The sequence below is a fragment of the Glossina fuscipes genome, unplaced genomic scaffold (genome assembly GCF_014805625.2).
Source record: "Glossina fuscipes isolate IAEA_lab_2018 unplaced genomic scaffold, Yale_Gfus_2 113, whole genome shotgun sequence".
Classification (NCBI taxonomy): domain Eukaryota; kingdom Metazoa; phylum Arthropoda; class Insecta; order Diptera; family Glossinidae; genus Glossina; species Glossina fuscipes.
The window spans coordinates 854,184-868,631 of record NW_023998456.1 but is presented as its reverse complement, the minus strand read 5'-3'; the positions used below and the strand labels follow the sequence as shown (position 1 = coordinate 868,631).

The following is a 14,448-nucleotide window of genomic DNA, read 5'->3' as shown; positions in this document are numbered from 1 at the left end:
ATCGTGATCAAAGAGCGGTGAAGCACCTCAAACGGCCAGGAAGGTTTTGCTATGCATTTGGTGGGACTGGAAGGGGATTATTTATTATGAGTTGCTTCCATATGGCCAAACGCTAAATTCTGATCTCTACTGTCAACAACTGGACCGTTTGAAGATAGCGATTGACCAGAAACGGCCAGAATTGGCCAACAGGAGAGGTGTCGTGTTCCACAAGGACAACGCTAGGCCACACACATCTACAGTAACTCGCCAGAAACTTCGGGAGCTTGGTTGGGAAGTTTTAATGCATCCGCCGTACAGTCCGGACTTGGCACCAAGCGATTATCATCTTTTTCTTGCAATGCAAAATTTCTTTAATGATAAAAAATTGGAATCTAGGGAGGATTGTGAAAATCGACCACTAGAGTTTTTTGCAATTAGAGACCAGGACTTCTATGAGAGAGGCATTTTGAAGTTACCTTTAAAATGGCAACAAATCATACAACAAAACGGTGCATATTTGACCCAAATCGGACAATCCGAAGCATGTTAAATAAAGTCCTGAAGTTCATATAAAAATAATGGATTTCTTTTTCCCCAAACTAATATATATATATATACACAGTGTATTTAGTGCATTAGTGCATATGTAATACATTTAGTGTATTATACACTGATTTCGTTCTGACTATTACACTATTGCACACGTATGTGTTTACACATATGTCGGAAAAATTCTTCGGGCAACAGATCATATTAATAAAAAAAAATTAAAAGAAATTCAAGCCATTGTTATTTATTCATTTTTACAGAACATTGGTTTTGACTTCATTACCGCAGAATATAGACGAATACACTCCTAATTATCGTAAGACGTTGATTTGATTTAGTCGGTCAGACTGTCCTTCCTTACAACTTGACATACGTATTCTTAGATGATAGCACAATCCGATAGAGAATAGACCGCAGCTTAAAATCATTGAAGACTATAGTTTTTGTTGAGCAGGTGTTGGTAGCTGAGTCGTTCAATATTTCATTGCGAAAAAGAAATCTAATACACTTAATAAGAATCTACTAGATTAGATGCATATCAGACGCTGCATAAGGTCCAGTTGGCAGGTCCGCATGCCCCCTCGTCCAAAGTTTGCCATGGGTATTCGGGCTGTTATAGAAACTGCACGAAAAGCCCTAAAATTTATCGCAAATGCTTTCCGCTTACGCTATGAAGTTTGAGAATGGCTTCATCTGCCCATAGCACACCTTCAATCTTGAATGCATATCTCGCAGTAATTTGGAATTTAATGTTGAAGCAAACGTACAAAGGACTATAACAAAAACAAGTTTACGATTCTTAAACATTCCACTGAGATGTTGGATCCGACTCCGTAATAAACGTTTTATTTCAATAATTATTTGCACAAAACTTTATGAAGAATACTTTGAATAATTTATAAAGTCTTCAATGCTTAAATTATATTCCCTTAGATTACTGTCGATCCATTCATCGAATTCGCGTATTAAATTACTTGACAATTCATCTCTATGACTACCAACAATTCCGCGTCTAAGAAAACAAAACTGCTCGAGTTCTCGACCGGCAGCGTTTCTTAAGCTTTCAAATTCCTTTGCATGATTGCATGAGGGATTATTTTGCATTTTCTCAAAAGACAGATGATTAACTAAACGGCCGAGTTGTGCATCATTTATGCGAACGTCGAGAAAATGACAGACATCCTTGATAACTGATGCGAGATCATTCTTCATACGTTCGTAACTTGTGAAGAACACTTGCGAGTCATGACGCATTTGCCAAAAATCCAAAATATGCGGCCAGAAAGGATTAAAGTTCACATGACCATTAATGTAAGATTGAACAAAATCCTCTTTAGTGCCCTTGTAGCCAACCATGCCGCACCAGTGATGAAAATAGGAAACAGCCGCGTCTTTGGGATTTCGAAACACATAGATAATCTATTCGAAATATTTAATAGCATAGAGATAGATACGATGATGGGTACATATATAAGAGCACGAACCTTGGGTTTTTTCGTCCAAATTTCTCGAGGCAAGAACATGGCCGGCAAATGAGATTTCAATAATCGTGGCGACTGTAATCGATTCGCCTCATTGATAGTGTCGTTTGGTAAGCTCGTTACTACGCCATTAAATCTAAATATTTTTTTTTTGTTTTCTTGCATTTGTAAAACAACTTTAACTTTGGAAAAAAATATCTGATTTCACTTACTCTAGAAATGGCGAACGTATCATTATATCATTGTCTCTTGCCAACTGATAGTTGAAATTATTCAGAATAAGCCAAGTCATTTCCTGAGCCCAAGTTGTCCCACATTTTGTACTCGTTACTATGTAGACATCGTCAGGATGCACCGCAAAGTTGTACACACGATCTAGTACTGGTTTAAAGGTGTCGGCCAAAGAGCAAAAGCGCTTACGCCAATTATCGGTTATAGGTACTAAAGGTTTTTCGGTGCAGTAAAACCTTGAATATCCTCCAGTTATGGAAAGCTTTTCAATTTGATCAAATGGTATTCTCTCTGCACAAAAGCAAGAGTTTGGCATCTTTTACAAAAATGAGAAAGAAAAGAATGTAAGCAAAATATCATCACTGGAATCACTGAAATATTCGAGTTAGCATCGGCTAACAATATACGTTAAAAGGCTATATATGCACTCTCAAGTCGATATGAAAGCCATATTCAAATTGAACAATTGGAAAATGTTTTCGTTCCGGGCATGTTAGTTGACCAACCAAAACTATTTTAATTTTATTAAATTTAAGAGATTTATCAATTACATTGATAGACATCTAGCATACGCTATGTACGATACTGCATGTATCATATTATACTGTACTATGCTATGTAAGATGTACTATATATGCAATACCATATACCCGCCACCCGTACCACAGCAGTATTTGCGCTCATCGCTTTTATTAATTAGAGCAGAAATGATTGGTATTACTGTGTGCTGTGAGCCTGGGTGCTTCTTTTTCGTGTTTTGTAATGAAATGTATACAACGCAAGCACACAAACAAACGTGCGCACATAAGTATGCAAGCGTGCAAAGACAAAGTTTGCTTCTAAACTCGATCAGCTACTTGTCATATATTTTGTTATAGAAATGTTTATGAGGGGCATAAAGTCACGCGCAAGCCTCACATATATTTGTAGGCATATATAAATGATTTGTTGACGCTAATGGGGTGTGTGCTTACACCTTTCTATCTACATCTCTTTCTATCTACATTTTCTATACTAATTTTTTCGACTGCAAGCTTTCAAACGGCGCGCTGCGGGGAAACAGATAGATAAAGAGCGGTCAGACGTGAGAGCGACATGCACAAATAGGTTTATAATGTTGTAAATGTACGTGTGTGTGTGTCTTCACATCGATATTCGAAATACACATAGTTCGATGCCGACTTACTTACAACCTCAAGCTAATCACGATATAACATTTGTAAAGTAAAAAATCCTACTTAAGACCAAGAGAATAACTAACGCCGACAGTGAAAAGAATGTTCTTGGCACTTCGTGTTTAGAGGGTTTACTGGGTGTAGTGTATTGTAAGCAGCCGCTCAAACTCAATGAAGCCAATACTGAGAAACGCTACCAACAAGCGATCACTAAAGCAAAGCCGACTATAATCTTTGAGAAGGCACTGTAGGGTAATTTTTTTAGCACGACGACGGTTGCTTTAATATTGTAAAACACATCCGCGAAATTTTGGCGGATCTGAGCTAAGATATGTTACTACTTTAGTTAGATGTATCATGCATTTCTTTTTTTCTAATGAACATCTCTTTCATTCGGTCATTCGGTCGAATTCACATCCCGTCAGACGCTCGAAAAAACCTGCAAATGACGGATAATATTTTGAATGAACTCATTCCTAACGTTAAAAAGGCCCACTTCTTGTTATTCCGATCAATATAAAATAAAGTTCCGAATAGATTTGAGTTGGTTTTGTCGTTCATCCGTCTGACCATTCACTTGAAACAAAGGCTTTTTTATGCCCTCTATCACTTATTGGGTAGAGTATATTAAGTTTGTGCAGATGTACGAACAGCAATACTTAATTTAACGTAAGATAGATCCAGTTCTTGTTGTACTGATCGACTTCGAATAATCTTCTGAATCGATTTAAGTTTGTCTCTCCGTCTGACGTATATCCAACAGCTTTGCTCAAGCTATAAGTGGGTATCTGTACAATATTTTGATGAAATTTGGTGCCTTATCATGTTTTAACTCAAGACCGAACCGTATTAAAAATGGATGATATCAACTCCCATTCAGTCTATTAAACTCGATTTCAGCGAAGTTGTTACGTAAAAAAACTTGCAACTATTAATATTTGGGGGACCACAAACGGTAGAAAATTGTGGAAAATTTAGATCGAATGAAACCCTTTTTTTGATCCCCCTCAAATAAATGCTCTTAGGTACAATAAGTCTTTTCGCGATGAAAATAGGTCCAAGATAGCGAATTGGCGCACAATTTTGATTTGGTGCATTTGGAACACAAAGGGCCAATTTTTGACACCTTGCCATATGACAGCCTTTTAAAAAGTAAATCTTTAATTTTAGCATTTAAATTTATGAGGAGTAAAAAGTTTGTGACAAAAAACAGTTGACTCTAGAAAATTTGTATCACTTCGATTCAGATTTTAGGATTATTGTGAAAGGAAGGTATTCTACGCAAAGTAGACATTTAACAGACGTCATCTTTGGTATTTTATGCCGAAAATAACTAAAGGATTATATTTAGTGAAGTGGTATAGGGTACTCAGTCTTCGATGTTATTCGAATCAAATATTGTTATTTTTCTTTTCATGAAAGAGCTGATAAATATTTATTCTTACACTTAATAAGAGAGGAGATATCTAGTCGGAGTGCGCATGTCAATCGTTCGATTTATACCATTTAACGATATCTGCTGTGAGCATCACAATCTTGCGTTATTTTCTTTTATGCTTGTATATACAATAGTACTGTACATAATCATGCATATACAGCATACAGTGGAAACTTGATGAAGTTTTCATGGTAATAAGCGCGGCTCTATGCGTTTTCACGAACGACTTTTCAAAGTAAGCTATTATATGAGAAGAGTTCAAAAAAGTCGTCCGATGCTAACAATTTTCAGCAGCTTTCATGCTTAGGCCAAAACATGTCGGGGTACATAATTTCGTTCAAAATGTGTCGAAAATTGACGACTAGTACGTTGAACACAAGATAGCAAGGCGGACAGACAAGGCAAAATGATTCTGAATCGATCGGTGTAATAAAAGGTGGATTTATTTCAACTGCTGCTTCTGGATTTTGCTTACACCTGACTTAAAATATATCCTTGTACCACATGTTCTGTAGGGTATAAAAACTTTACAACTAAAAAAAAGGAAGTTCATAAAAATTAATAAAATATAGCACAGACGGATTTATAATTTAATAAAGTTTAGTAAAGCCCGTTGCAAAAGTGGTCCCGAGTAATCTTGTATTTCAAAAACACTCCCGGGGGTAATTAAACTTTCTCTTTAGTTTTACCTTAAATTTTATTTCGGTTTATTTTCGTAGTTGGATTAACTGGTTGATAATAAAAATTCTCTCTCACTTTTACAATTAACCGGTTTTTACTGCTCCGTGCACTGTGAATGCTGTTTACGGAATGAAAAGAAATTCCATTTTGAAGATAAATCCAGTGACGATTTTTGTACAAAAAGATTGATATTTTTTTTTTTTTTTTCTTTTTAATGTGAATGTGTTGTCATATTTACAAGATGGTAGTTTTTTAATTTTGTCATTCCGTTTGTAAGGGCACCTGTAAGCTAACCGGACAGTAATCAAAACACATGTTTTCTTGATTTGAGACAAAATTTAAGTTCATATACATACTTATGCATACTTGCGTTTCTCCCTTAGGGGAATTTTTAAATTTACCAACACTAGCATAGAAAGTGCAAACTAAACATTTATTTTTCATAAGAACTTTTCCAGACCTTCCCGAATTCAAATATGATATGGACCAATCTAAGGGAGGTGTGTAATTTAAATTTAAAGAGACTAAAAGGAGAGGAAGGAAACCACCACAGTATTTGTATTTCTTACTTATATTCATTAAATCTGTGTTATTTACTTAAAACACAAGTATTTCCAACAGGCCGTCCAAAACTTTTAGAGTTGATAACAACTAGTAAGAAAATTGTGTCCGGCCGTAACCCAATCTTTTATAGCTATCACCTTTCCCCTTAAAAAACAATTAAATTTTCATGCTCTGTAATACGGAGTGGGCGTGGTTGATTTTTTCTATTATATTAAAAATTCTTGTCGCGTAGGCGTGCAGGCGTTGTTGGCATGTCTTCTGAAAATTTTATAGGAGAATGTTTACCGCAAATACTACATAGTTGGACAGGAGAACAAATGGACAGACGGACATGCTTGGATGCATTCCGAATTTAAAGCCGGCCAAAAATGTTTATACCTTATGGGGTGATAAATATAATGTTTGGAAAATAAATGTTTTGAAAAAAAAAACATTGAATTATGGCACACTATAAGATTGACTCGGTGTGGCCAATTTTTTTTTCATTTTTGTAGAGGTACTACAGCGTTGCTCATGGAATATTATTCGATTTTCAAATTTTTGTAGATTTATCTGTGGTAGTTTATGAATAATGAACAAGAAACGCAACTTTTAACGTCACATTGTAGGCGTGTCCTTCGATCGATATGGGCCATTTTCAATACCAGCCTCTGTACAATAACTTCCAATGCTTCTGCCAAACCGCCAGCTACATTTTTGTGGCCAGCAGAATGTTACAACAAAGATTACGCAGATGGGCAGACAGCCAACCGGACGTACATAATTCGATTTATAATTAAATGCTGATCAAGAATATATATACTCTCAAGTTTCCCTCTGGGCGTTGCAAACGCATCATTCGTTGGTGATGGAAAGAAAACTTACAAACGAAAACACTATAGTGAGACACGGCTCACCATTAAATACCATGCACCGCTTCGCTTAATACAGTTATTGATATAAAGGCTTTTCAAAGTAAAGTGCTACATGAAGACTGGTCGAAAAAGCAATGCGATCCGAATAATTTTCAATAGTATTCGTTCCCGGACCAAACTATGTCGATATAACAAAATTCCTCAAAATCGCTCAAAAATTGCTGTCCATAGATTGAAGGCAAGAAAGCAAGACGGGCAGACAGACAAGCTTAAATCGATTTAGAAAGTGATATTGAATTGATCGGTGCAACAAAAGTTGGGTATATCTCAAGCCCTTCTAGATGTTGCACACATCCGCACAAGCTTAATATATCCTTGTGCTGCAACGTTATTGCAACAGTAATAATAAGAAAGGAAATTGCCTTTAAGGAGGATAGTCGTGACAACGACTTGAAAGAAAAATTTTCTTTCTTCTTAAAGTTTAAAGAGTATCGACCAGCCCATACCGCGGTTTTGCTTCTTCTTTTTCTGTCTCAAATTTGGATCACATTTGATTCACTTTTCGAGCACTACTCATGCAAAATATTATTTTTATCTATTTATTTATTTATTTTTTATTTACTTGCAGATGAAACTCAACTGAAATAAATTAATAGTCGAATTCAATTAGCTCTTAGAAGCAAATCTTATACTAATTAATATTAAAAACTAGTATAAAGCAAATAAGGAGAAGTAATAATAATTAAAAATAACTAAGTAACAATTGGCGTAGAGGCACACCCACAACCAGTATTTAACCAAATTGCTAGTGAACCGCTAATCCATCGCAATAATTTTCGAATCATAATGAGATGTTAATATTAAAAGTTTGTTTACATACGACGCAGGCAACTCGCGTGTATTAGGCAAAGTTATTATTATTATTAATATTATTAATTACGCCAGAGAAATAAATTCTAAGACTAAACTCTCAAAAGCACTCGCATCTAAGGCTATCGGCTTTTACTACCACTATTGACTTGCTAGTCGAGATTCCTCGCCTTCGGCTACTCAGGCGGATTTTTAAGGAAAGTTGTTTTGATAGACTTTAAAGAATCCGATATTGAAGTTAGGTGACATATATCATGTAAACAACAGGTTAAACAGCTCATTATTACATTTACGTTGATTCAGTTTGTGAAGATTAAGTACCTTGGGAACCGGTTAGGGAGAATAAAGCTTATCTCACCAAGTAATGTGGACGAACCGATAGTCTTAATTAGTTAATTAACTTAATTATGAAGGAAACTACAAAAACAAATTTAGTTTCCTCTAGTGACGGTGAGGACAACATAAGCAACCCAACACCTAAGGGCAAGCAGCAAGCATTGCTTTTGAACGGATTCAATTGAATCTATATAACACTAGTAGAAAGGAGACCACACAACAGAGACATACTCAAGCACTGGTCTAACTAAGCACATGTATAGCTTTTTTGTAATGTAAGGACGCTTCAGCTCCTCCGACCACCTATTAATGAAACCAAGCGCGGACCTAACGTTATTTAAAAAGAGCTAAACATGCAAATAAAAACGTAGTCTTTGGTCGAATTGCGATGCCAAGGAGAAGGAAGAAGAAAGTTTAACATCGTCAGCAGTACATTAAGATCTGGTTTAATTTTGTCACCAAGAGGAGACCATTAACGTACAAATTAAATAAAGCAGTTCTAAATGGCTGGCTTGAAGGACGTCACCAGACGTCATGGCAACTTCATCACAGGCGATCAACTTTTGAATCGGTTTGAAGAATTTTTGCAATCAGGTCGACAGCACGGTATCGTATCATTATTTCATCAACATAGATAGCTTCGCATAAAAACTCCAGGCAAGATTCATTGCACTTTGTAAATAGATTTGCGTTATATTTGGCTGCATATTCCAAAGTTTTTTGTATTTGATCACTTTTCCAGGATTTGACAGGATTCGTAACAATGCATTATATATAAAAATCTAGCACTTTTACCAATAAGCGGGGACATTTGCCTATACATTTAATAAACCAATCTGAGATGTGTTCGCATTCATTGTCCGCTGTACTACTATTTCCGTTTTGGCTTTTCCGTCTGAGCGGACATGTGTGAACGAAAACAGGCATATTCACAAGTTTCAAGAGAGTTTGTTTGGGTTCACCATTGTGGGCATTAATCATTTCTTCCAATATTTCAAAACATGTTTAATACACATTTGCACATATCCTTTTTCATGATTTAGATACTGTATATCTATTAATTTCCTCAGTATCGCGTTTCGAGTACCTTGATGGTCGGTCAGATGAACATGTCGAAAACTGAAGCCAAAGGCTAACAATCTGCCGATGAGTCGCCTGTAGCTGTAATCTATTTGTGGGCTTTTGTATACGTTCAATATAAGCAAACATTTGCAGGCAGTGAGTTATAATATCCTTATGAAAGGTGTGGTAACCTTTGGCACCTGGTATTGTTAGTGCCAAGAAATATACATCTACCACCAGTAAGGATATTTTAATATGAGCTTGTTTCGTAGGTGAAACCTGCAATAAACCACTTGTTCCGTAAACGAAGGCTAAGTATGGATCACGCTGCACTACTTTTATTAGCTGATCCCAGCAATCGTAGGTATTATCATAACTTTCGCAGGGATCCGTTCGGAGAGAACGAATTGTAATAACAAAAAACTGATTTGATCGTTGGCGAGAGTTTTCTGTATAAGAGGTAAATTCTTCAGCTGCACTGATGACTTCTCCGTTTCCGACTTCTCCGGCGCCATAGTTACAGCGTTTTTTGTCCGTTGCGCTTTGTAAATTTCTTCAATTTGTTCCCAAACCAAGGCATGATCAAGAAATTCATTTAACTTTTGAAATTTTGCAATCAATTCAGACATTTCTTATTTGTTTATTTCTATCTTTTTTGTTTTTATGAATTAAGTTTATTTTATAAAAAAAAATAAATTGCTTTGCATTTAGGTTACAATTTTTTTTTTGCGCAGAACAGAAGCAAAAACGAAATTAAAAAAAACGTAAATTACACGATGTTAACTAAGCGACAATATTCTCTCCAGATATTACTTAACTACTCCACCAAAAATCAAAAATCATTTTCCTCGCATCGATCTCTTTGCATAACGACAAGCCGCTCTTCTTGCAAAAATGATATCAAATAAGGGCATGCCGTTATTACGATATTACTGGTCAGAGCGACAGAACCCCTATCCTACACTTGTACGCGGACGTTACAACGTGCCAATCGAAGCAGAGATGGAGTTGAACAAATCTCGTCGAATAAGCCGGCGCTTGAGGACCACCACCAGATGTGCTCGATGCAGCGGTCGTTTCAGGAGTAAAGAGAACCAGAGTACGATCGATTCTACCGTGAACTACCTCGACTCCCATGGCCTCTAAGTGTCAGAATGCAGAGTGCTTGGAGCACACCAACAACACATGTTCATAGTCTTCGGACAGACTGCCACATAGGCAAACCCTAGTTTCAGAACGGACCCTTTCATGCAAAAATGCATTCAGAGATCTGTGGCCCATAACTAGAAAGCCGAGATGTAAGCTAAAACTAAAATCCGGGTGATTTTCTACAAACAAGACGTCACGGATAAAGTTAAAAGTAAATCTGCCGTTCTCACCATTATCCTTACGTGATTGCCATAAAGCATGGACACGTCGCTTTAATAGCGATTCGCGCTTCCTAGAATTTAATCTCTTTATATTCTGAGTTCTTAGCCCGTTAAGTAAAGGCCGGCCCATCTTTATCCTACAAGCATTACTAAATCGTAAAACCTCAAGGTCCAGAAGGGGTGTACCCAGCTTCGGTTGAGATAGTGCTCTATTTGAAGTACAAATAACACTTATCTCTAAGCGTTTTTCCCCTTGATAACACAATAGACTTTATTCCTAGGGTCATCGCGATTTCAGGGACACAATTTCTGCAGCCGTTGCTCTTTAGTCTTCATGAGCATACAGTTATACTCATTGGAGCATTGCCTCAATTCGAATCAAAGCTGCATTATACCTTCTCGCCTGCTGCAACTGCCTTTTAAGGCAACGGACTGTCTTTTTTTTCTTGAACAGAGTATGTATCCACAACTTAACCCCTCTTTGATTTGCTTTGAGGCATCTTTCGAGAAGCAAGTCGTTGACACTCCAAAACGATTCAGTTACGTGGTCTACCTGTTCACCTAAAGGTTTCCTCTAAAAGCTGTCGACATCTTGGCGATCGCTTCCAAATGATGAAAAGATTCAATAAGTTTACTGAGCGAATAAAAAAACATTGATTTTTTGAAAATTTACACTGGCGTGATAGATACTAAAGACTCGCTAGAAGACTTCAATTATTTCAAAAAAAAAAAAAATTAATTGGTATAGAAGAAAAGAAGAAACACCTATGGAATGAAAAGATTCAAAATTAACTATCAAAGATTCACCTCAGCTGGCCGAACGTAGGTTTATGTCTCTTACGGCACGTGTACTGCACACGAACACTTTTAACTAAACAACCTATTCCTTGTCATTTTTTTTAATAGCAAACATGAAAGGGGCGAATATTTTGATTTTAAATGATGGGTTGCGTAAGATGGGACTGAGTAAAACGCATATTACTTGACTTTTCATTCACATTTATATTTGTTCAAAATTTATATTGATCAATAGTATCAAATTACATAACGCACACCATTATACAACCTAAAACCGTCTATAGAATATGCGTTCAAATTTTTTGTAGATTTATCTGCTGTAGTTTAAGAGTAATGATCGCTAAATAATTTTTTTTTCCTTTTGAAAAACAGAGGTATTCTCACTTTACGTGGTAGTGTAGGCATGTTCTTCGACCGATTTCGTCCATTTTTAAAACCCACTTGCGCGCATATGCTTCCAAAGTTTTTGCTAAATTTGGAGTTGATAGCGGCATTTTTGCGGCCAAGAGAATGTTTACGCAGACGGACAGACGTACATGCTCAACTTGATTCATGATACTGATCAAGAATGTATATACTTTGTCACTCCTCCCTGCGCGTTGCAAACGTTTTGATAAAATGCATCTACCATTCATCTTCAATAACTGTAAACGTAATGTCATGGGCAGTTCGTACCGCGAATTAGAAGTGGCCCCTAGTCCTCTCACTTTAGCATTCTTACGAATCCCTGTTAGAAAATTGGCGTATCTCAATGGGAAATGCTTAAGTTTTTTAATGTGGTTCAAGAAATATTTCCTCACCATAACTGTTATCCACTGCCTATATTTCATCGCAGTTGGTGCGTATTTGTTAGACTGCGGATGCCTAAGGGCAGCACAATTGTATCCAAAACAACAAACTATTGAGCTTTGGCGTTATATGGCCCAAGGCGCGCTTATCTACAGGCACAGGTAGATGTCCTTCAGAGATCTAAAAGATTCGTCTACAAAAAAGTCCTTTAGTGGGGCCACTCGGCGTTTTCTCAGCCATCTCAACACGGCATCCTATCGGGACCAATTTCTTCGACTCTTTCACAAACTTTCTTCAATATCCTTACGTTTAAGTAAAGCGTTCTTAGGCACACAATTTCCTCTCACTCATCGATTCAGAGGAAATCAAAACTTAACCAAGATGTTAACGAATTGCTAGGAGAAGTTATTCGATTTCATAGTTTTTAATTTTAAATTTATTTGGTAAATAATTTTTCTATCGAATTAAAGGTAACACAATTAAAATAGCAGTAAGTAAGTAATAGTTAGTATAAACACTCTTAATAAATCCTTAACCTGCAAGGAATAAACAAAAGTTATTTTCTTAAATATTAATATATATTTTATAAATTAATCTTTCAAATACAGAGGATATAATTCTTTGTGATGTATGTTTATTATATTTACGCTAGTATTATGCATTTTCCTTATACGTGAAGACATCTACACATTTAACATACCATATCCGGTTTATAGACGAAATATTTTAGCATAGATTGAAAGAAGTGCACAAATAAATTTCAATAATTGATTGATTTATGCTCAAAGACTTTTCTAAGCTTATGTTTATGGAATATATTCCTTAAGGGAAAATATCAATATGAGAAAGAATTTTATCTTTAGCTCATCACATATAAAGTGTATATAATTTCATAGGAGGTTACATCCTTTCGAGATTATTCCGTCCTAGCGTTTATTAGAACTTACGTTACACAATTGCATTTATCGCAATCTTTCTTTCAATCCAAGTCATCTCAGGGACTCACTTAAATGGTACAATTTTTATACCCTACACCACTTGTGGTACACACAGAAAGGATTAAGACAGTCCCATCGTTTTATTATACCGATCGGTTCAAAAAATGAAATGAGTTTTTCTCTTCGCCTCTCCGTCTGTCCGTTTGACCTTTGGTCCGTCTGTCTAATGTCTGTCCATATAAATTTGTGTTCAAGCTCTAGGTCGCAATTTCTGCGATATTTTAATGAAATTTGGTGCACCGCCGCACTTCGGCCCAAGGACGAACGCTATTGAGAATGGTTTGAATCGGTCTATTTTTTCGACAACTCCCCAAATAAATTGAAAATTTGTGTCATGTTTCTTAATTGATAGTAGTAAATACGCATAGAAATCAGTCTGTTCACTCTATCAGTCGCCCGATTTTTTGAATATCAACGCTTATAAAGAGTTCCCGCAATACTCGGATGCGTATGCCTTTGTATAAAACTAATGTGTTACTTTTTGTATATTATTACCAAAACGTGTCAGTAACTGTATTAGGTAAAGCGATGTGGGGTATTCAATAGTCGACCTTGCCTGACTATAATATTCTTACTTGTTGCTTTTAAACAAAATAATCAAAATTTTTCCTTCCTCGAAATATATAAAATAACAACAATTGAATTTGATAAACATACGACGATCACAACGGTCAAGATTACAATAAGGTACAGTACAGTAATGTAGAGATTGAGTAGAACATACAAGATGAGACTAATCATCTTTCTAAGATCTGGGTATAAGAAATAGTATCTCATCAATGACGGTGTGCCTACATTTCTTTACGGCTTATAAGTTCCTGATAAGATTAGTGAAAGATGTTGGATATAATAAAAGGCGTATGGTCGACTTGAATTAATTTCATTTTATATATATTGTCGTCTGTAAAAGTCGATCGAATCTAACCGATTGTATTGGCTCTCATTTGTTTTGATTATTATTATTTGAACTTCTTTTCTTACTTAAAATTTGACGTGCTCTGCATATCTTTCAACCTTAATCATATTGATAGAGTGTGTCCTACACATGCACATACACATATACACATAAATATTAAATTCATACATTTGAAAATTTTAAATATATAAACATATTCTCAGGTATTCTTACATTTTAGATAAATTATTTTTTTAATGAATTTTTCATGGCAAATGCACACCATTTATTTAATTATAATTAGCTTTTTTCATTTTTCTGAGATTTTCCCTTATTTTTATTTTCCTATTTTTCTTTTTTCCTCCTTATTTGTGA

At 35.8% G+C, this 14,448-nt stretch overlaps 1 protein-coding gene across 1 annotated transcript; it reads right to left on the bottom strand.

The window, feature by feature from the left end:
• Positions 1 to 1,404: 1,404 nt before the first annotated feature.
• On the bottom strand, positions 1,405 to 5,652 carry LOC119639794 (sulfotransferase 1E1). Its single transcript, XM_038037465.1, has 4 exons — positions 5,613 to 5,652; positions 2,225 to 2,559; positions 2,016 to 2,148; positions 1,405 to 1,950 (listed from the first exon to the last, which is right to left on the bottom strand). The coding sequence occupies exons 2-4, from the start codon at positions 2,557 to 2,559 to the stop codon at positions 1,405 to 1,407; spliced, it is 1,014 nt and encodes a 337-aa protein (XP_037893393.1). The 5' UTR covers positions 5,613 to 5,652.
• Between the last annotated feature and the right edge of the window lie 8,796 nt (positions 5,653 to 14,448).

Coding starts and splice junctions, on each gene's coding strand:
- LOC119639794 (XM_038037465.1), bottom strand. CDS start 2,559: ATGCCAAACTCTTGCTTTTGTGCAGAGAGAATACCATTTGATCAAATT. Junction 2,149..2,224: donor ATACGTTCGCCATTTCTAGA/GTAAGTGAAATC, acceptor AAAAATATTTAG/ATTTAATGGCGTAGTAACGA. Junction 1,951..2,015: donor TTTGGACGAAAAAACCCAAG/GTTCGTGCTCTT, acceptor TATTTCGAATAG/ATTATCTATGTGTTTCGAAA.